Raw genomic sequence first — 23,657 nt, 5'->3', positions numbered from 1 at the left:
TCTCCTCTCCTTACCAGCGCCGGGGGGGGCTGTGATCCCTGATCTCCTCTCCTTACCAGCGCCAGGCTCCGGGGGGCTGTGATCCCTGATCTCCTCTCCTTACCAGCTGCGGGGGGGGGGGGTTTGGTATCCCTGATCTCATCTCCTCTCCTTACCAGCTCCGGGGGGGTTGGGGGGGTGTGAAGAGGCTTCTGCTTTGTGTCTTGTGTACTTCTAAATAAAGCATGGGGTTCAGTGCGGAGAGAAGCCGCTGAGTGATTTCAACAAACCCCCCGGCATGTGAGAACAGGGGCGGCCAACTCCGGTCCTCAAGGGCCACCAACAGGTCAGGTTTTAAGAATGTCCCTGCTTCAGCACAGGTGGCTCAGTCAATGACAGCTGGTGGCCCTTGAGAATGGGAGTTGGCCGCCCCTGTGTGTGGGTAACATGCTGCTTTGCGTCTTTTTTTAATGACCATGGCTACCGGTAAAGGTGATTGTGGTCCGGCTCTGGCTGGGAAAGGGTTAAGTGCTGGGAGTGAGTGGCAGCAGATGGTTAACTCCTTGTTGGCCTAATCCTTTTGAGTTGCCCCCCATAAGCAACAACGTCCTGGGGTCTGGCACTTCAGGGTTACCGTGACGTGGTGATCGCAATAGGCCTGGGAGGAGAGGGGGGCCAGATTGTCGCGCCCCCTCCTGCACTCACATGGTTAATACAAGGCCCTTCAACTAGCGTCCCGCCGGCAGCATTTGGGTGGGCCCTCGGACGGTCTGCTCCTGCTGATCTGCAGCGCCGGTTTTCACGCGTCCCTTGTAAGCCGCGGTAACGGTGAATGGTACCGGTGGGATAAATGCTTGGAAATGATCTTACAATACTCTTGCGGCCCAGATGCGTGTTGGATCGGAACCCTTTTGGAGCGCTCTGGCTGAACGCGTTGGGTACGTGGTTCCAGCAGTGCCATGCCTTGCAGGGCAGGGCTCTTTCCACGGCCATTAGCAATTAGTTTATCTGCCAAAAGCAGACGGCCCCCTCTGGTAATGGATTTGCTAAGCTGCCGTGCTGCATACACCAGACTCTCCAACCCTTTCTCCAAAGGGCCCACATCACGGAAGGATTAGGCGTGGAGGGGCCACCAGCTTCATGTAATGTTATTTTAGATGCATTTAATGGCTTGCAAAGAATTATCTCAACACTTTGCAGCCGTTTATAACATCCGTACCCTATATATTGACATTAGCTTAATGTACAGTGTGAAAAATCTGCACTTAGCTGCCTACAGTAACCAGCATGAAATTAGCAGGAGCGGAGAGTTAAAGGGTCACATGCATGCTCCTCGCGGGCAGCCAGGTGAAGGTCCCTGCCCTGTTGTGTATATGTATGTGTGTGTATATGTATATGTATGTATGTATGTGTGTGTGTGTGTGTGTGTGTGTGTGTGTATGTATGTATGTATGTATGTATGTATGTATGTATGTGTTGCCAGGCGTCCGGTATTGAACCGGACTGTCCTGTATTTGGACACTGGCCAGTAACAAATGAGACGTAATACTGGACATGTACAGACGAGACAACGAGTATTCTAAAGCTTGCCTTAAACTAGCCCGGGTACATGCTGGGTACATGCTGGGTGTAACCTGGTTAGTTTAAGGCATTTTTGCATTGACTAATGACCCATCGGATTAACACAGCGGGGGTCCCTGGCAGTCCCATTCAGTTTGAGGTATTACCTATCTGGTCGTGTATCTGAATACCGGTATTACCTCTCTGGACATGTATGTGTCCGGTATTACCTCTCTGGACACAGTAACCTGACCGGCTTAGGGGGGCCGCAGGATTTCCCCGAGCAGGGCTGTTGCTAGGGGGCTGGGCAACTTCCTCCATCCTAATTGGCCGCATTACCCAGCAGCAGCCAATCAGGAGGAGGTGACAGGAGCCTGGGTATGGGGCCAAAGAGAGGAGGAAACAGTGTGGAGCAGAAAGCGAGGTGTGTGTCTGTGTCTCTCTCTCGAGCACGTCACACCTTTCACCATTGTGTCCATTATTTTATTGGAGAAGCCGCCTGGCCCCCCTAGTATGTATGTATGTGTATATATTTATATTATATATATATCATTGTATATGTATGTGCCTAGCGCTTTACATATATGCGGTGACGTTGCTTCCCAGCGCTGGGGAAGCATTTAAAGCTGCAGTTCAGTCTTTTTTTTTTTTTTTTTTTACATTTATTTTTTTACTTCAATAGTTTTATGTGTGCAATCTCTAATTAGCTAAAGAACAGTATAGCTGCAGGTCAATTCGTTCTCCATGTATTGATAGGTCGAAATTTGGTGACATATTAAAAGCTGGGATTTGTTTATAATCTGCTTGTCTGTCAGTGGAAGCTCATGAATATTCATGAGCACTCCTGCACTGACATGTGCTAGAGGGAGGGCAGGGCTGACAAAGGGGTGTGCCAGAGCTTGTGACAGGACATGAAGGGGTAGTGCCTTAGCAAATGGCTGTTAAAATAGAATACAAGAAAATTGGTCTTTCAAAGTTGTTTTTTTAAAAACAGAAAATGCTAAAAGTCTTTTTTCTTACTACAGAACTGATTTATTAAAAACAAAAAAACATGCAGGATATTGCCTGAACTGCAGCTTTAAGTGCCAGAGGCGGAAAGGACAGAGGTTTATATTAGTCTTTCCTAGTTCTGGGCCCATCAATGCACCGTAAACCTTTCCAAAAAGCCGCCTTAAGTCACGGGCGGCCAACTCCAGTCCTCAAGGGCCTCCAACAGGGTCAAGCATATCCCTGCTTCAGCACAGGTGACTGGGCCAAAATGACCGAGTCACTGACTGAGCCACCTGTGCTGAAGCAGGGAAATCCCTAATACCTGGCCTGTTGGTGGCTCTTGATGACTGGAGTTGGCCGCCCCTGAAGTGGTTTGTCCCGTTGTTGCCCAGGCGTAGGAGATCGTGCACAGTACCAGTACTTTTCCCCGCATACATGCTTAATACGAGGAGGTGTATCTGCTGTAATGCCGGCCAGTTTATTGGAACACACGAGGAGTTTGCCACATACCACGAGGGACTTTGTGAGCGAAATCACACGCTCAGAGCACGCTCTCACAATGAGTCTTGTAAGGCCTTTCTCATCCGGATGACTGATACTAATCATTTGCTGGGGATCTTGTTATTAGTATTGCAGGTGCACTGCAGGCAGTACGTTATAATCATCTTAGCCTAATAGACGTGATGGCTTTAATCGCATAAGCTGCGGTTTCACTCGCTCGGTTTAACACGATCTGCAATATCTTGGCATGTGTTTTTTCTTTTTTAAATGGTTATATAGAATATTTATTCCATAGCACCAACGTGTTCTAAAGCGCAGTACAGTGGGTGAGAGATTAAAATCATCATATGTCACAGAGACGAATAGTTTGAGAAACCTGTGCTCCAAAGAGCTTACAATCTAATATATATATGTCTGTATATATATATATATATATATATATATATATATATATATATATATATATATATATATGCAGAGACATATAAGACATGCAGATGAGCATACAGTTGTATTTACATATACATATATATATATATATATATATATATATATATATATACATGCATATATACATGCATATATACATGCACACATACACAGACAGTCCTCGGTTATCCAACAGAACCCGTTCTGGAAGTAGCGCTGGATAGTGAAACCGCTGCAAAGTGCGTCCCATGTTAATCAGTGGCGGTGAGCGTTGGATAACGCATTCCGGCGTCTAAAAATGGCCCATAGGGAGGCATTGTAAAGCGTTGGATAGTGAGGACTACCTGTATAACCTTCAAAGTGTGTTCACAGTCACTATTATTACCTCTTTATTTATTTTTTACCTTAAATATATATTTTATTAAAGTGGCGCAAAATTGTCGTTATCGCCAATGGAGAGCGAGGAAAATATTGGAGGGTTTTTCCCCCCGTCGGACTTCTATTCAACTTCTGCAATTAGACGACTTTGTGTGTATATACTGTGTTGTATATATTTGTTTGTAAATGTATTTTTTTTCGATTAATGAATGTTATTTTAAAGCTACATTTAATATTGTTTTACTAAACAATGGGGACCGTGGCGGGGCTAAACTTGTGCTTTTTTTAGCTACAGGGGGACCATGTGGTTCCTTTAGATCAGGAGTGATCCTGAGATCAGATCTCTAGAAACCGCTTGAGTGTGTCTCCCACTGGCGCCCCAAACCTACTACATCAGCGGGGCCCAACTGGAGTCCTCAAGGGCCACCAACCGGTCAGGTTTTAAGGATATCCCTGCTTCAGCACAGGTGGTGGTCATTGACTGAGCCACCTGTGCTGAAGCAGGGATATCCTGAAAACCTGACCTGTTGGTGGCCTTGAGGACTGGAGTTGGCCGCCCCCTGCTTTAGATGCATACCAGAGAAGTTGCTGGCACTCTCCGCAGGGATTTAAGTGTCCGTTAAATACGAAGCCGCATTGGCGCAGCTTCCTATTGGTTCGCGAGATTTGAGTGTTGTTTCTCCTGGAGGGGCAGAGACCCCGGAACTCCAAAACAAGGGTTTAGCTCTGCAAGCGCCCCCTCCCCTCCCCGGGTACATCCCTGTTTGAAATGGCTGCTTAGGTGTCTATGTTTAAATGGATAAGAAGTAGAAGGTGACACTGTGTGCTCATTTGCATGTAAGTTCCCAGAATCCCTGGCTGCAGTGGAATCCTTGTATACGAAGAGATAATGAGGCAGAAGCAGGTTGCAGACCTGTGTGCCGTGTGAATTGCTCACGGGTACTTCCATTTGCTTTAGGTTAAAGATGCATCTTCTTTTTATGGAAGCAATCAGACCGTCAGATCCCCCCTTATATTAAGCAATGTGTTCTTTACAGGCGTTGGATAACAGGTGTCTCTGTATATAAGTACAGTCTTATCAGCGGCACATGTAGTAGAAGATTTATCTGGGACAGTAGAATGAGAAGGCAGAACCACAGTAGATACCAATAACCGCCTAAATGCCATATCTGCAGGACTTGTGTTTTTAAATATGGTCAGAGGGAGATGTGTGAAAGGGTTAATCCCACCCAGTCTGCGTTTCCTATTAATGCATTCACCCTGAACTTGTCAACCTAATGACTGATTCAGCTGGTACTTAAGTGACAAAGGGTGAGCATTCACAGTTCATATCACCGGGCCTCCATCCAAGGCCTGGGATTAAACAAGGGACCTCCTAATCCTTCATTTCTCTCGGCTCCGTCCTCTTCAATGATTAACTCTACAAATCTCTCTTCCCCTACCCACCCACCCCCCCCCCCCCCCTTCTCCGTGGGCAGGCCTGTTTGAACATGGGCGCAACTGGTCTGCCATTGCCAGGATGGTGGGCTCCAAGACCGTGTCCCAGTGCAAGAACTTCTACTTCAACTACAAGAAGCGGCAGAACCTGGACGGCATCCTACAGCAGCACAAACTGAAGATGGTGAGTATGCGGGGGTGGCCAGTGATGGCTGGGGCATGGCTTGGAAATGTACGGTGTTGGGGCTTTTGTGACTGGGTTGTCCTACTCATTTCTTGTAGCCTGATTTTGGCAAAACGAACGCCGACTTCCAATGAGTTTGAGAGATTTCTTTTTAGCGAGACAGCAGAAAAATTTTATATTTTTTTTTAATCTAAATGTCGGGGAGGCCCCCTCTTAAGTGGTGAGGGTTGGCCAGTTTTGCCACTGTTGGTCTTGGGAAGGTAGGTTCGCCGCCTGTGCCTAATATAGCAGGACGACCCCAAGTCCTCAGGGCATGCCAGACTCAGATTGGTCAGGGCAGCAAGCTGTTCCAAATTGGGGGACAGCCGTTCGTTTTAACTCTTTCTGGCACAGCGCGGTCAAGTAACGACGTCCGCCTTTTATCCCAGAAACAGAAGAGGAGTCCTCTTCCATTTCCCTTGCGATCGCGTCCGGCGCTCCACGGGAAATACATTGCTACAGTGTCGGACTAAAATATATATATATGGATTTTTTTTAGGGTCCAAAAAAATGCAATCTTCTTGATTTAGTATCTTTGTGTGAATGTTGGTGAAACTTGACATTTTGGGGCAATACTCATTAACGTTTTTTTTAAAGAATTGGGCACAAATGTTGCGACTGGGATAGAAAAATTGTGCAAAGCGTTACAGGTTCCTCTGGTGGCAGCAGAGGTGTTAAAACGGGCAGGGAAGCGTTGCGTGGCTGAGTTCTCTCTCATTTTGCTCTGATGTTTGCCAAGTGGGGGTATCCCTGTATTATACGCGTGTTCTCAGGCCTTCCAGAGCAATCATCAGAGTTTATACATCTGTCACCATCAATTGTACAACACCGCGGCCACTGTACCCGACCAGTGTTGGCCTACTCTGGAGAGAGCCTGTACATCGAGGGTATGGGGGGGGGGGGGGGGCCTCTTAAGACTACAGTCCATGGACCACTTAGTTGGGATTTGCGAACCTTCAAACCTCACTCCAGTCCTCTCCTGTAGCCTGTGGCTTTTCCACCACTACAAGAGGCCGATCCATCCAAGTAACCGGCCTTTTGAAAGACATAGATACGTAGACGTTGACAGCCGATTTGGGACCCGCGTGGGCCACCCCAGTCTGCCCGTTCCCGAAGCATATTTAACTTTGTTGATGAATAAACTATGCGCCTCGCGGTCTGCGGGGGTGGAAACGCCTGCGAGCCCGCGCTGTAAATGATCATCATGTTTATTGGTGTGGAATATTATTTGGAGCCGGAAAGTCTCTATTTAAACTTGCACTCTCTTGTGTTACTAATGTGTCCCTGTGTCCCTGAGCATTGAGAACTTTTTCCAAATGCGGGTATAATTACGGTTGTAATGCTTGCCGGAGATCGCAAATGGCCCCGCACACTTCCCACGTGCCTTGTAAAGGTTTTTTTTGTTTTATTTTTGTATTTGTCGATTTTTTCATATGCTCTCCCCTTTATCCCTCTCTCCTCCCCCGCCTCCCCCCCTCTCCTCCCCTCCCCACCCCCCTCTCCTCCCCTCCCCACCCCCCTCTCCTCCCCTCCCCACCCCCCTCTCCTCCCCTCCCCACCCCCCTCTCCTCCCCTCCCCACCCCCCATCCTCCTCTCCCCACCCCCCATCCTCCTCTCCCCAACCCCCCCATCCTCCTCTCCCCAACCCCCCCATCCTCCTCTCCCCAACCCCCCCATCCTCCTCCCCCCAACCCCCCATCACCCCACCCCCGTCTGTTTCTTCCGTCCTTTTTCCACCGCTTGAAAAATAAGCACAGAAGGGATATAACGCTGCCAGCGGGGATTAATAATCCGAGAACATGGCGTGTAGAGAATGTTAGAGCTGAGATGCACACGTTATGCACACGTGATTACAAGGCCCAGACGGCTGTACGCCTGTGCTCAGCTGTGCTCTGTCTGGGCCCCCGTACAGAACAGTGCAGGTGCAGCCAAAGATTCCCGTTATAAGGGCGTCCTCTAACTTTATCTGTGGCTGGCCCATGTGACATTTATATAACCATTACAGGGGCCATGTTGCCGCAGTGAACGGATGACCGTGGCATGTTAAATAGGTTAAATATAGTGGGCACTTTTTTAATAAATGGGATAAGTATTTTGAAATAAAAAATACATATATAAACTTAACATAGTAAGAAAATTCTTTGTAGCTTTATCTAATGTCTTTTGGGGACTGTTTGCCAGTTCTCAAAGCCCCCCCCCACCCCCCCTCTCTACCCCGCACCGTGCCAGAGGAGCCGGACCCCCAATCCTGCATCCCACCTGAAGTGATCACGGCTTTTAACATTTTCCTGTTGCTTTGAAGGTGCGTGCCCCTCACCCCATCATTTTCCATGGGTCCCTGGACCAGAACCATGTCCATTTCAGCTCCGTGGACCCCCTGCTTCACGTGACAATTCCCAGGAAAGGTAGCGCTTGTTACCTCCCCATATTTAAATCCTCTTCGTCACGTTGACCAACAGAAATGACCGCTGTCCAGCTCCGGCGACTCGTCTTCCTATCCATGTAAAAATGGGAGGTGCAAACAAACGCAAGCTTCTCTTCTTTATAAAGGAGGGATATACCGTTACATATTGTGGCATTGAAGCCACACCAGCTAGTTACGTCCCCCAAATACTGCTAACCGTCAGGCTTAGTATTTCTGTATCCTTGGTTTGATTGCATTTTGAATGCAACCTAAGTAATTAGGCCTCCCATTTCAATACATGAAAATAAATATCGGTTATTAATTACATGACTGCTAGTGCTTAGTGCAAAAAAAATCAATAAAGTGAAACTAATAACCGTTCTTTCTTTGTGGGTGGGTATTCAGAATGTACTGCAGGCCCCTGAGAAAGCCACCTGGTTTTGGATATAACATCCCATGTCCACAATCCCCTGTACTATCCTAGATGTCCTCAAACAACACGTGTTTTGTTGTACTAAAAGAGGTAAACAGCCTGGTAATACTGCAGCCACGGTCAGTAATTACTAAAGCTAATTTGTGTTTTTAAAAAAAATCTGAAAATCAAATCAGAAATGCTAGTTCCACCGGATATCTGAGATCTGTAACGCTGGTTCCACTGGAGCTCCGAGATCTGTAACGCTGGTTCCACTGGAGCTCCGAGATCTGAAACGCTGGTTCCACTGGACCTCTGAAATCAGAAACGCTGGTTCCACTGGACCTCTGAAAATAGAAACGCTGGTTCCACTGGAGCTCCGAGATCTGAAACGCTGGTTCCACTGGACCTCTGAAAATAGAAACGCTGGTTCCACTGGAGCTCCGAGATCTGAAACGCTGGTTCCACTGGAGCTCCGAGATCTGAAACGCTGGTTCCACTGGAGCTCCGAGATCTGAAACGCTGGTTCCACTGGAGCTCCGAGATCTGAAACGCTGGTTCCACTGGAGCTCCGAGATCTGAAACGCTGGTTCCACTGGAGCTCAGAGATAGACTCACGTTGTGCAACTTTCTAATCCCCCACCCCCCCCCTCCCCTCCCAAATGGAAATATTTTTTAATTACTGGAGGAAAATAGAACAGATCCAAGGAAACACAGAAAACGGATTCTAATAATTTGCGGGAACCCTAAGGCTGCAAGATTTCTCGACGGAATCACAAGCCAATATGTTACATTTGAGTGAAAAAGGTTATTGTACAAATAAAGGTGCCTTACAGATTGTAGTAAAGGAAACACTTAAAAGCTGTTCTCCTTCATCACATTCCAAGTGAAACTTCTCTTCTGGCCTCTGAAATTGCTGAAACCTGGGATAGACCAAGATGGCCACCAGAAACCTAGTGTCTGTACTCTAACCACATGGAAGAAAGTTACCCCTTTACCTGGTGTTTATACAACAGCAGTAGTGAGGAAATGGCAGGTTTGTGCTCCAGCATCAAGCAGGAGCCAGGGGGCCTAGTAACGAGTCCCGTACACAGGCTGTGTCATAAATGATGTCACAGATCAAAGATGGCTGCCCTCTGACACCTGCCATCAAATAAGGATAAGTTTGTCACTTTCTTGTGAATGCCGCAGGTGTCTTTTATAAACATATTGAGGCTGGATTTGGATAAATGGCGTATTCTGCAATTAACCCGTTTGCTGCCAAAGTTCCTGTCTGCTGCTTCGCGCTACTTTGTTTTTCATTGCCATTGGTCAGTTATCAGCCAGGGGAAATGTTACCATGGCGATGAGGTCTTGCACGGGTTGGTGGCGTAGGACATCTGAAGTAATATAAACGCCATTAACCACTTCACTGCTGGAGAGGAGGCCTCCTGCACCATACTGGCTAAAAAAAAATATATATATATATTTTTTTTTTTTCGATACGGTAAATGTATATACATGCATGCATACATACATGCATACATACATACATACATACATACATGAAGCGGCACTCCGTAGGACTTTGCGGTGTTTATTAATAAATTCGGCCCACTGAAACTCGTATAATCCCCTGCGAAAGACACCAGGGCTGGGAACAAATTGGCGCGAAGATGGAAACCATCTGGTTGCTAAGCAACCGAACACAAACATTCATACCCAGCTGTTTCCCGTCTTGGCCTTGCACCCAGGCGAGTATCTTCCGGTTTCCGTGAGTGCCCACTTACCTGTGAGTGCCCACTTACCTGTGAGTGCCCACTTACCTGTGCGCCTATAGTGAGAGAGAGTGATTTTTCACCTGTTTTTATTTTTTCACCGGCATCGGCTGTTACCACGCACAACCTATATTGTGTGCGACCGGGAGTGGCCATTTTAACCTCCCAAGGAATCAAATGTTCAGCAACTGATAGCTACACAATATATAAGAATAAAAAAGGGCAGGATTGCTAAACACCGCAGCAAAAAGGACTTGGCTATAATAAAAAGGAAGAGAACACCTTTTTTATTTTAATGGTGAAGTAGAGTAGATGGGGGGCAGAGGTTGGGCCGTGTTGGCTGGGGCAGAGGTTGGGCCGTGTTGGCTGGGGCAGAGATGGGGGGCAGAGATTGGGCCGTGTTGGCTGGGGCAGAGATGGGGGGCAGAGATTGGGCCGTGTTGGCTGGGGCAGAGATGGGGGGCAGAGATTGGGCCGTGTTGGCTGGGGCAGAGATGGGGGACAGAGGTTGGGCCATGTTGGCTGGGGCAGAGATGGGGGGGCAGAGGTTGGGCCGTGTTGGCTGGGGCAGAGATGGGGGGGCAAAGGTTGGGCCGTGTTGGCTGGGGCAGAGTTGGGGGGCAGAGGTTGGGCTGTGTTGGCTGGGGCAGAGATGGGGGGCAGAGGTTGGGTGATAACTCACGCTCTGGATGATGAATTCCTTCCTGCGAGACGCTTGAAGGTGTGTGTGTATCCCTCACCCCTCTCACTCGCCCCTCTCACTCACCCCTCTCACTCACCCCATGCCGTTTCTTCCTGGACTAGGAGAAGGTGAGGAACACCAGACGCAGGAATAAGAAAGCCGCTCAGAGCGAGGAGGCTCCCTTCCCTCCCGCTGCAGAAGATGAAGAGATTGAGGTGTCCGGTATAAGCGGTAATGAGGAAGAAATGGCGGAGGAAGGCGATGGTAAGGTCTTTGCAATAGGTTCATGTCGGATAAACGTACCATTTTATTTATGTAGCGCGGACCGTGTACGCAGTGCGTTTCTAAATTACCATACAAGGTAAATAACGTACAAAGCGTGACAAGTAACTGACAACATAAGGCAAAAGGAATGCCCTGCCCCGCAGAGCTTGCAATCTAAGCGGTATGTGGAAAGACAGTAGGAATAAAAGTGCCAGTCGGGAAGGTTGAGTGCGTCGGGGAGTCGGTGGCGTAGGCACAGCTAGTTCAAGGAGATTCATCTTTTAAGACAGCGGTGCGCAAACTGTGGGGCGCGACCCCCAGGGGGGGCGCGACACTGCCGACGGGGGGCGCGGGGTTTACAGAGGCCCCGCGCGCTTCCCGAAGGCACTTAAATTAAGTGCCGGGGGAGCTGCAGGGCCTCTGTAAACCTAACTTACCGTGGCTCCGGCGGCTTCCTCCCTGTGTCGCCATGGCAAAATTACGCTGCGAGGTCATGTGACGTCACGTTGCTATGGCAACGTGGCGTCATTACGCCGGAGCGCGGGTAAGTTGGGGTTGGGAGGGGGGCGCGGGAGTGAGGGGACAGCCGGCAGGGGGGCGCAGGGAAAAAAGTTTGCGCCCCCCTGTTTTAAGAGACGAATACTCGGATGGGATTTAAAATGGGAAAGGGAAGGAGCTTGGCGAATATGGAGTGGAAGAGCGTTCCATAGGTAGTGAGAGGTGCGAGAGGGCAGTAGAGGTGTAGGGTGCAGAGAGGAGACATCCTTGGGTCGAGCGTAAGAGGAGGGTCGGGGTGTAACGGGAGATCAGAGTTGGGATACATGGAGGACGGAAGAGCCTTAAAGGAAAGGAGATTTTTTTCCCATTTATACTAAGATTAATAGAGCTTCACACGCAGATATTCACAAACATTTACCTGATTCAACCTACAGTATAACGTAGGGAACCTGTGCACGGGCGTCCTTCAGTGGCTGTACCCTTTTAGTTAATCATGCTTTGTTGCTGGGCCCTCCAGCAGGTGAGGGACTAATATACACGATTCTTTGTTACTAGATGGTGTTATATGTGAAACTAGATTGGTATTGGGTTAGCATTTCTGTTAATGTAAATAGTACCAACAGGTTTTAAGGCGCTGTACAGAGTGGAGCAATACAGGCGCAGGGACTCCTCGCCATAAAAGCTTGCAATCCAGTTTCCAGACTCAGGGTGTTAAATGGGCTGTGTCTTTAACCCTTTAATAGCCAGAGGGACGGGTAACATTTCCTTAGGGTAGAAATGCTCTTTCCATTAGCACGGGTCAAGTGTGTAGCTGAAAAAATACACTACTTCAACACAGCCAGTTATGTAACCGGAGTTTGGCTTTTTTTACTTCGACAGACTAACGATTGCTGCGATGGGTTGATAATAAGATGTTTTTGATGTCTGGTGTTTTAAAGATGACTTTTCCTTGGAAAACAAATGGACCTCCATTTTGGGGGGGGGGACGGGGGGACGGGTTGTTAAAAATGTGAATGTCGGTTAGGGATGAGAATTTGTGTTGGGAGCCACCTACTTCAGCTCATAAAATTGCCAGAGGAGAAGGATCAAGTGCAGACTCGCAAAACACAGCCGCACCTTCAATCAGTCCTCGGTTACAGATATTACGGCCGTTGCAAAATTGTCCTTTTTTCATCTTTGCTAAAAAGTAGATTTATTTGCAGGGAAAGCTCACATTTAATGATGACATCCTCCAGTTGTTTTCTGGCTCTTAAATAACTGGAGTTTGATCGTGCAGCATTCTTAGAGTGTGTGAGACATTCCCCCAAACTGCACAGGTGATGTCGTTCCATTTCTGGGACAGCTGTTACAATGAGCACGTTTAGTTGTGCTTTTAGTTTAGCCGTTTTCTAAATGTAACACTAGTGCGAAAACGGCATCGGATTCACTGAAGTCAAATAGTCCATTCATTTCTGTGATGAGTCTGTAGTTATTGTTAACACCACTTGGGCAGCTGAGAAATTCCCTCATAAGCTAATTGCCAAAAGACTGTTTTATATTATTTGTATTCATTGTAATGGATTTAGTGTCCTGCCCCAGAGCTGCACCAGCCTGAAGCCAATGAGCTTACAAATGTGTGTCATGAAGTTAGGATCGGTATAGAATATGGGGAGGGGGGAATAGTGTCTTCCACTATGCAATACATATTTATAATTTCTTACTTTGTCATCTTGTTGACCGTCGTCTACATTAAAGTTGTGTGTTTTTGACTCCTTAGCTGCGGTTAACAACAGTTCAGATACGGAGAGTGTTCCTTCCCCGAGGCAGGAGGCCAAAGAGAGCAGAGAGAATGAGCCAAAGCCAACTGTGGCCTCTGTAGATGAAGCTAGCACCGAGTCGGTCGCCAATCCAGAAACCGTGGCTGCTGAACATTCTCAGGAGAGCGTAGACATGGCTTTTGATGAGGTGGTGCCAAAGGTAGAACCGGAGGCTGGCATGGTCAAACGGGAGACCGAGGAGGAAGAGACAGTGTGCGACGAGCTAAATAAAAAGGAGATCAAGCAAGAGGAGCAGGAGGACTGCAAAGAGAACGTGGCCGTGAGAACCGAGAACGCAGAGGAGCAGCCCAAAGAGGCAGCAGAGGGTCCACCGAAAACGGAAAAGAAGCACAGCAGACATGGGGGCAAAACGAACGCCGACAGCGATTCCAGCGCCACCTGCAGTGCAGACGAGGCCGACGAGCAGGATCCCGCGGACAAGAACAGGTGAGGATGGACGTGCGAGGCTAGAAGGGGATTCTTATGGTAATTAGGAGAAATGGGCCTAGTCACTTCATTGTTATAAAGAAAAGGGGCGTTTGGGCAGCCGGTAATTTATACAGTAACTGTCCTTTATTGTTCATACCGTAGTAGGGGATAAAAAATCCGACGTCATTACGCGGAACAGAAGCAAAACCAATGGCTCTTCATTTACTTGGGATTTATTTTCAATATATTATTTATTTTTGGCTACTAATCTTATGTTTTTAACATTTACCAATATATTAAATCCATAATAAAACCATTTGATAGCTGGTTGTAAATGGTATTTCACCCTCTTACTTCTAGGGAGGCAATTAAATGCCCTTCCCTGGCACGCAAGCACTTTGGGCCCTTGCAAAGGTGGAAATGCAGTTCTTTCTACCATAAACATAAAGGATAATTATTCAGAGCTTTTATTAATAACCTCATTGCATAGCCTCGCAATGATTTGCTGACCTGTCTACCAACAAAGAGCTCAAGTGCGAAACCAGCAGGACTCCAAGGACCAGCGTGTCTGCGACAAGGTCCATACTACAGATATACCGCAGGGGTAGAAATATATTTAGAGGGTGTAGCTGCCGACCCTATAGATATGCCTATACGTGAGAGGAGGACGTCGGAACTCTAGCTTCAGAAATTCATAGTTCTAAAGCAGGGGTGAACCAGTTCCTCGTAGACTGAGCCAGGGATATCCTTAAACCCTGACCTGTTGGTGGCCCTTGAGGACTGAAGTTGCCCACCCCTGTTCTAAACTCAATTGCACTCGTCCCCTCAGTCTCCACATTAATCCACACCATTAGCGGACCTCAAGTAATTATAGATCCCCCGCATTGTTCACTTCACTGAAGTGCGTTTTGCTTGGACCAGAAAAGTGCTCTCCAGATAAGTCTCTAAATGTGCTCTGCATCCTCAGCTGGAAGCGCTGCTTCCCCGTAATGGCTCTGCCTGATTATCTGTACAATCCAACCTCGTTTTAAAAGGATCTATATTTGTAGGCAGCCCAGTATTAAGTGCCTGCTGATTGCTTGCAGGAAAGAAATAAAGGTTCTATTCTCCTGTGTGAAGGATGGGTGAAGGTTTTGGCTGGTCCCGGTAGATGCCGGTTAAAGGCTGGTGCATGCTGTTTGCTGGTTTTGTTTTGACATTTCCCCTGGAAATCCCTTGGCATGTTCATTCACCTTTTACTTGTGGTGGAAAACAAACAAACAAACAAGCGCCTGCCATCTAGGGTTGAAATGTTTAGGTCTAATTATTGTTGTGATGTTTTGAGACCCCGCATTGGTTCAGATCACTCTGTAGAAGGATAAAGATGGCGCACAGGTTTGTGTGCGAGTTTGAGACCCCAGCTTTAATCCGGCGTCCATGCCGTGCTCCAATCTGTGTATCCTGTGGTCATCCGCTTGTATTTTCAAGGATCTCTTTGTTTATACGGGATAGCAGGGTGTACATGCTTGGTGTTTACATTAAACATATAATCGTGCTAATATTTAACAGCAATCCCTCACCAATACTTTTTAAATCCTCTTTTAACACAAGGCATATAGAGCAAAACGTCTCTCTTCCCCCCCCCCCCCCCCCCCCTCCAGTTCTGCAAATCTTTAGACCCATGTTTACTAAATGGTGCTATTCAAGAAGACCTCTTCCGGAGCCCAGAAGACAATCTGTGGCACATTCCAGTGAATAGGCTGTAAGGAGTCGGGTGAAATAGCACTGCTTAGTTTATTCAGCCCTTTAATATGTTTTTATATTGTTTTCATCATCTCACAGGTAAGGTGTTGCAGGTGGCCATAAAGATATGCCATAGATGTCAGGGCTAAAACTATTGCATGCTAACTATCACGGGGGGGTCTGGAAATGCTTTAACCCTTTCTCTGCTAGAGTAGCCTGTGATGTATCGCGCAGAAATAAATTGCTATCCCCAAACAAGCCGGCACCAGCAAACCTCTGCCGAGTGGATCGCTGCATTAACGAATCCGGATTTGCTGTTGATATATTCAGCTCGTTACTTTGTGTAATTGGAGGGAGCCGGGGGTGGGGGGGGGGGGTGCAGTGGTGCTTAGACCAAGCCCGACCTTTCGCATGATAATAAACCGTGCGGCTCAGCGAGCAACGCATGAGCGAACGCCTGAACTCTGTCACTAACGCGGCTCACGGTTGACATATCTGTGTTTTGTGTGCAGGCTGCTGTCTCCCCGGCCCAGCCTGCTGAACGCCGCTAGCGACACACATGCGAACGCCTCGCCTCTAAAGCCTCTGGACCTGAAACAGCTGAAGCAGAGAGCGGCTTCTATTCCACCCATAGTAAGTGTCTAGAGGGGTGATCCCTCCTCGGGAGCAAAGGAGCCCATGGCTGTGAGAGACCCTTGCTGCTAGGACTGGCAGTGCCGATCTGGCAGCTAAGAGGTTCAATCTAGATGATCTGTGTCTTTTTAACAATGTTTTAATAATTGGTAAAGTCCGTTGGTTAACATGGGCTGATCAGTAACTACTCCCGTAATGTCTCTGCGTTGAGCAGGAGTGTGTAACTCCGAGGTGCCCACCCCTCCCTCATCTTGTTTCTTATTTAATGTGTAAAAACCCAGAATTGGGGCTTAGGTAGGAAATATTCTGTCCCCCCCCCCCCCAAAAAGTGTCACCTGATTTAAAAAGAAAAGGTTTGTTTAATCTGATGGCAGTTTATTTCCCAAGCCCAATGGCGTCTCGTTGCCATTACTGTGACTTGCCTAAGAGTGGAGTGTAATAATAAGCAATGGTACCGAGTAGCTACAGCATGTCCTTTACTTAACTTGTCTCTAACAAGTTATTGAGCAATATAGAGAAAATCACCATTTTTGTCTCAAAAGCTAAAACCACCAAAGTATTCGCACGTGATCAGGATCAAAAGGGTCATTTGCACTGGGCAATAAAAACCTTGTGTTGACTATTTGGGACGGAGACCTGAAATAAAATGCGAATACAATGCACTGTGTTGCCGTGCTTGTGATTTTGAAGGTGTCCGCGAGCGCTGACTCGCGTGCGAGCCCAGGGAACGGCTGTAGTGATCTGTGAAGTGATGTCACACACAGGCCACTCGTGCTAAGCAATGCTATGGCTGACCGAATCCTTGGCAGAATGAATGATGCTGACCTGATGAAAGCAAACAACTTGTCACATCCTTTAATGTACGTCCAGTGGTCTTGTCCAGCAATAAGTAATGCCGCAGAATCCCAGAGGGAGCAGGATCACCCCAAAAAAGAGAAATATAATATAGTGTACACTGTATATATTCGTGGATGAAATGTGGCTAGAATCTTGGCTCACATGTCGGCCCACTTACAGGAAGGTTGCAAATAATAACTCTTTTCCAGACAGTGGGACGTTTCGCATAGATAAAGCGGGGGCAGTTTTTTTTTGGGCTTCGCTGATATTGCAGTTGGTAGACTTTTGATTTGATACATATCCATTTGTAGGTACTTGGCATCATTATACAGCGCTGCATGTTCTTTGTTGCTTGTGTGGATATGTGCAGTTTTCCTCGGCGCGGGGTATATGTGCCGAGTTCTCGGTCTGCTGCAGGTCTTGACGTTAACCCTGTGAATTGGGGGGGGGGGAAAGCGCAAGTAATCTTGGTCACGGCGGCCTAACGGTCGTTACAATGCTGAGGACCCCCTCGCCCCAAACAGCCAGCTCGGCGGTGCATCCCAACGGGGCCAGAACCGCGTCAACGGGGCAATTTGCTGGCCACTGAGGGAATGCAGAGGTTAAGGCACTGATCTATGAAGTGGGATAGAATAGCACCAACTCTGGGTCACTTTAGGGAAGGTATTTAAATAGGAATGACTTGTGGAAAAAGGTGCATGGCGAGTTCTAGTGGGTTTGCTATAAAGTGATGGCACTTTTACATTTTAATAAGGGGCACTGCTGCTTGACCTCAGGGAGGGTCAGTTGGGTGTTGGGTGTCTGTTGATCGAGCTTCTGTTCCTTGACCCGTGTCCTCCTCCTTTCAGATTTCAGAAGACTTCTCCGAGCCAGCGCTGCAGAGCGGGACAGTGATGACTCATCACGCTCTCGCCCTGTACCAAGAGCAGATCACCAAGGTTCATGAATCCGCCCTGGATGGCGCCGGGAACACCAAGCAGCCACAGCCTCACCTGCAACCCGACAAGGAGCCCCAGACAATCGGTAGCCCCAGAGGCAAAAGTAGAAGCCCGGCAATTGGGGACAAAGATGGTGAGTCATTGGGGTGCATATATATATATTCAGTAATTATGTGTGTATAGCTCGGCTAACACGGTACAGATGTGTGTGTGTGTAGAGGTATCTGTACCGTGTTAGCCGAGCTTTAATAATCAAAAATGAATATACACAAACATATATACAAACACACACAGAAAATATATATCAAAAACGTATAGACGATGCCGTTCTGTGGCTAACGAAATGCTTTTAGTTGTGCGAGCTTTCGAGATACACTGATCTCTTGTTCCGGCGATGTTACAATGAATAAAGCAAGAGAGATTTTTTACTTAAAAACAGTGTCTCTTGGAATGTTATCTGTGACTGAAACCTATCCCTCCCCCTATGGGGTGTGTGTGTGTGTGTGTGTGTGTGTGTGTGTGTGTGTGTGTGTGTGTGTGTGTGTGTGTGTGTGTGTGTGTGTGTGTGTGTGTGTGTGTGTTCGTGATCAAAACTGTGCATCCTGGAATGTTATCTGTCATTGAAGCCTATCCCTCCACCCTGTGCAGCATGCGATTTATGACTAAGGTGTTAAATAGTCCCTGAATGTTAGTAATGCAAGAATATGTATGTGTGTAACTATAAATTTATAAAGTGTATATAGCGCTTTACAAAACGTGTGTGCGGAGTGGGAGTGTATACCAATGGTGTGGGTAGGTGTAGAAATGTAAGAGGGTGTTGCATTACTATAAATGTGTGTAGATACTATGTGGTCCCTATTGGTATATAGGAATAGAATGATATTGTACATTTGTATGTGTAAGAGACAGCTGTGTGTGCATTCATATAGCGCAGTATGTATAGACATGACCTTTAGCACCCGTGGGAAGAAAGTTATCTTGTGTCAGTAGTGACTCATGAAGCTGCGGTCTCAGTTTAGGCCACCGCTAAGTGTCCCGAACAGTTGCATAAATTTGTGTTCATGCAACCGTCTCTTTCGGTGTTCTAAGATTACCTTTGAGTAAGGCAACCTTCAGATCGTTCATCTTATGGCCAGAGTCAGAGAAATGTTTGCCGACAGGACTGTATCTTGTTCCGCGTGTGATGCTGTGGCGATGCAGATTCATTCTCTTGTTTAGCCCCTGTCCCGTCTCACCTATGTGGCGATGCAGATTCATTCTCTTGTTTAGCCCCTGTCCCGTCTCACCTATGCCCCCTGGGCATTTCATGCACATGATGAGGTACACGACATTGCTGGAGGAACAGGTGAACCTTCCTCTGATTTTGTACTCCAGATTCCTGTGTGGATCATTGCGCAGGTTTTGCATCTTATGTCCTGGCATGGTCTTGTCGCGCATTCAGTTGTACTGTTGAATACTTTACTCCTTATCATCATTTTCTTGAGATTATGGGGTTGTCTGTATGATAATAAGGGTGCTTCAGGGAAGACCTGTTGCAGTCTTGTATCTTCCTGGAGGATGGGTTGTAGTTCCCTGGCGATCTTGCGTAGGGCTCCTAGGTGTGGGTAATTATGTGACCACCAAAGGTACCCTGTCGCTTGTCTCTTTCTGTCTGTATTCAAGGAGATCACTTCTTGATATTCTGGTGGCTTTGTGGGTTTGTTGATCTACAATTCTGTGGTTATATCCACGGTTTATGAAATCCGATTTCAAGGCTGTAATCCGCTGGCCTCTGTCTGCTGTGTCGGAGCATATCCGGTTGTATCGTATGGCTTGACTGTAGATTGCTGCATGCTTAGTGTGTGTTAGGTGGAAGTTGTTGTCCCTCAAATAGCTGGCTCTGTTGGTTTGCGGTATACAGAAGTCTGTAATTGGTTGTTTTTTATAATAATGGTGGTGTCTAGGAAATATACTTCGTCCAGGGAATGGGTGAGTTTGAGGTTGATGGTCGGGTGGAATGTATTGAAGTTCATACCTGTGGACGAAACGCGTCAGAGTTTTCTCTATGTTGCAGACTTTTTCAGTGTATATGCACTAATTAAAACAACCTTTTATTCATCTGCGTGTGGATCTCCTATTTCATACCCCGACGGCAGCAGTGAACCGCCTGATTACCCTATTTTTGTCCTATTTTCCTGGGCTGGAGCACGCTTTGTTTCACTTCCGGATCAGTGGAGCCCTACGTCATCGTTTGAGCGGAGACCCGGCGTGTCAAGATTGTGAGTTATTACTCTCTTCATTCCCCCCTCCCCTACCTCCGCTGTGAGGGGATCTTGGCCGTGTATGACACCGAGTGTGTGAGGGCAGTGGCGGAGGGTTGCGGCATACTTAGCTGTATATGGTTCCCTAGCAGGGGACACGGCGGTACTGCTGCTTCGTTTTCCTCCCTACCACATCTCGGCCCCTACCTGTGGATAGTCACGTTACACGGTACAAGTGGGGTGTTCATATTACTCATTTATCAGTGGGACACTGGACGGGAGTGTGTTCAATTACTTATTGTGCAGTAATTTTTCTGGACTGTTTGTAGTACATATCTGTGTACAATTGGTAGCATCAGTTACTCCTTGGAGCGATTCTGGGACACTTGTTACCTGTTCACCAGAGGTCCAAATCAGGAGAATGTCATCGATGTACCAAAGGTATGTAAGGGGTTTCAAGTGACATGTGGAAAGAAAGTCACTTTCCAGTTTTGTGCAGAAACACATTGGCATACTGTGGCGCCATCCCAGTGCCCATAGCGGTCTCGGTTTTCTGGAAGTACTGTATGTGTAATTTTCAAATGTGAAGTAGTTATGGGTCAGAATAAATTTGCTGCGTTTAGTCACTCTCTTTGTGATTGATTGGCTCCTGCGGTCCCAGAAAGTATCTGCAGGCTGAAATCCAATCTTTGTGGGGGATGTTTGTGTAAAGTGATTCTACATTCATGGCTGCTAGTATTGTTCCTGCTGGGAGGGGGCCAATGGCATTCATTTTGTTTAGCAGGTCGCTGGTGTCCTGGATATAGCTGGGTGTGTTCCTAACAAGTGGTTTGAGAATGCCCTCCACCCAGCCAGAAATATTCTCAGTCAGTGTGCCAGATCCAGAGATGATAGGGCGCCCAGGGTTACCCTCTGTGAATTTTAGGGAGCATGTAGAATGTGCCAGGTTTTGGGTTAGCTGGTATCAGGTCCAGAATTTGTTCTCTTGTGTGGATCAGTGTTTTAATGATCCTGTTGAGTTTTTTGTTGGATCCTCCTGCAGTTGGGTGTAATACTTTGCATCAGAGAGTTGTCTGTGCGCTTCCCGCAGGTAGTCTGTGGTGTTCACTATGACCACTGCTCCTCCCTTGTCCACAGGTTTGATTGTTATGTTGTGGTTTGCCTTTAGCGATACTATGGCTCTCCTCTCCATCAGTGTCAGATTATACGTTTGTTTCCTTACTTTGTCCCGGATGGTGGTTTTGGCTCGGTGTCTAAAGCTTTCGATGTACCGGTCCAGTGTGGGGTTGCGCCCAGTTTGTGGGGTCCAGTTTGAGTTTTGCTTCTCCCTGCTCATGTGCAGCGGCTCTCCTTCTGCAGTGTTGGCATAATCTTGGTTGGGTCTGTCATGGAAGAACTCCTTAAGACGCAGTCTTCTGAAGAACTCTTCCAGGTCACTGCACAGCTCAATGTTGTCCATAGACTTGGTAGGGCAGAATGTGAGACTCTTCCCATGAGTGCTAAAGGCCATGTCTATACATACTGCGCTATATGTATGCACACACAGCTGTCTCTTACACATACAAATACTCAATGTAATTCCATCCCTATATACTAATAGGGACCTCATAGTATCTACACACACTTTTAGTAATGCTACAGCCTCTCACATTTCCACACCTACCCACACCATTAATATACACTCTCACTCCACACACACCTTTTGTAAAGTGCTGTATACACTGTGGGCTCTTTACAAATGTATATTTACATACACACATACATACATACATACACATACACACACTCTCTCTTACATCACTAACATTCAGGGACTATTTAACACCTCAAGTCATAAATCGCATACGACACAGGGGCGGTGTTAAGTTTCAGTCACAGATAACATTCTTATATGCACTGTTTTAAAGTAAAAACCTCTCGTTTTATTCATTGTAACATCGCCGGAAGAAGAGATAAGTGGATCTCGAAAGCTCGCACAAATAAAAGCATTTCGTTAGCCACAGAAAGGTATCATCTATTTATTTTTCATTTGATATATATGTGTGTGTGTGTATATATATATATATATATATATATATATATATATATATACATATATATATATATATATATATATATATATATATATACACACATATACACACACATATATATATATATACACTGTGTGTGTGTGTGTGTGTGTGTGTTTTTCAGAAGAGATGAATCATCGCGCCTGTTATTATTATTATTATTATACCGTAGATACCTCGTTTTCCTTTTAATCTTTGCAAAATTGCCAGAGGCCATTAGCAGAAAGGTCAGACGTGTAATTGCCATTAAAGCGTAAGATTTTCTTAGTGTGCCCGCTCCGCGCCTCTGACACGCAAACTGCGGCTTGTTCACCAATAAAGCATATCCTGAGACTGCCATCTATGCAAGCCAATAACTGTAATAAGTGCTACATTTGACACAATAACTGTAATAAGTGCTACATTTAACACAATAACGGTAATAAGTGCTACATTTAACACAATAACGGTAATAAGTGCTACATTTAACACAATAACTGTAATAAGTGCTACATTTAACACAATAGCGGTAATAAGTGCTACATTTAACACAATAGCGGTAATAAGTGCTACATTTAACACAATAACGGTAATAAGTGCTACATTTAACACAATAACTGTAATAAGTGCTACATTTAACACAATAACTGTAATAAGTGCTACATTTAACACAATAACTGTAATAAGTGCTACATTTAACACAATAGCGGTAATAAGTGCTACATTTAACACAATAGCGGTAATAAGTGCTACATTTAACACAATAACGGTAATAAGTGCTACATTTAACACAATAACTGTAATAAGTGCTACATTTAACACGATAACTGTAATAAGTGCTACATTTAACACAATAACTGTAATAAGTGCTACATTTGACACGATGGGCATAGCTTCAATGGAAATATATTATCTGGTGATAGCATAGCCCTGTAGCTCACGGTGTGTAGACTATTAGTTCTGAAGCAATTTAATGTGCAGGTTAATAATTTCTGCACGAATACTGAAGAGGGAGTGATATCCGTTGGAAATGTAATGACATTTGCCTGTGTAGTGTAATGTCACAATCATTATATATTATATATGCCCAGACACCGGGAGCTGCGGTAACGAGGATAATAATTGTACAGATTACACGGAGCCATGTGCTTTTTAAACGAGGCCAAATTCCAGTTATCACCCTGCTCCCCCTCATGGCGCCTTATCACACTTTAAATATTTTACAGCGAGCAGCAGGAATAGCACAGATCCCAGGGAATATTTCTACGCGTGTATCTATCTGTCCTGCATTCAGGGCATCATTACCGTAGTTTATCGCTGTACCGAGCTGCTGTTACTCGGCACAGGGCTGTGCGTATTGGACGGACTGGAGAGACGTGTTTGCATGGTATTCCATCTTTGTAACGCGCCTGCAATCTTGCAGAAAGCTTTCTGGTTTCTTAACAGTCATTAAATGTCAAAGGTTTCGACCCACAGCCCTGTTCATAAGTCTCATG

The 23,657-nt window shown here is 46.4% G+C and overlaps 1 protein-coding gene across 1 annotated transcript in view; it reads left to right on the top strand.

Annotated features, from left to right (window-relative positions):
* The window catches only part of NCOR2 (nuclear receptor corepressor 2), a 274,837-nt gene that overhangs the window by 218,943 nt on the left and 32,237 nt on the right, over positions 1–23,657 (top strand). Inside the window, exons 18-23 of the mRNA XM_075569217.1 lie at positions 5,316–5,458; positions 10,876–11,017; positions 13,272–13,758; positions 15,975–16,095; positions 17,781–18,016; positions 21,248–21,266. Coding sequence (XP_075425332.1) covers positions 5,316–5,458; positions 10,876–11,017; positions 13,272–13,758; positions 15,975–16,095; positions 17,781–18,016; positions 21,248–21,266 — 1,148 coding nt within the window. The remainder of the gene's footprint in view (positions 1–5,315; positions 5,459–10,875; positions 11,018–13,271; positions 13,759–15,974; positions 16,096–17,780; positions 18,017–21,247; positions 21,267–23,657) is intronic.

Source organism: Ascaphus truei, chromosome 13, assembly GCF_040206685.1.
Source record: "Ascaphus truei isolate aAscTru1 chromosome 13, aAscTru1.hap1, whole genome shotgun sequence".
NCBI lineage: Eukaryota > Metazoa > Chordata > Amphibia > Anura > Ascaphidae > Ascaphus > Ascaphus truei.
The sequence above is the reverse complement of the archived record's forward strand: the minus strand, read 5'-3'. Positions and strand labels throughout refer to the sequence as shown.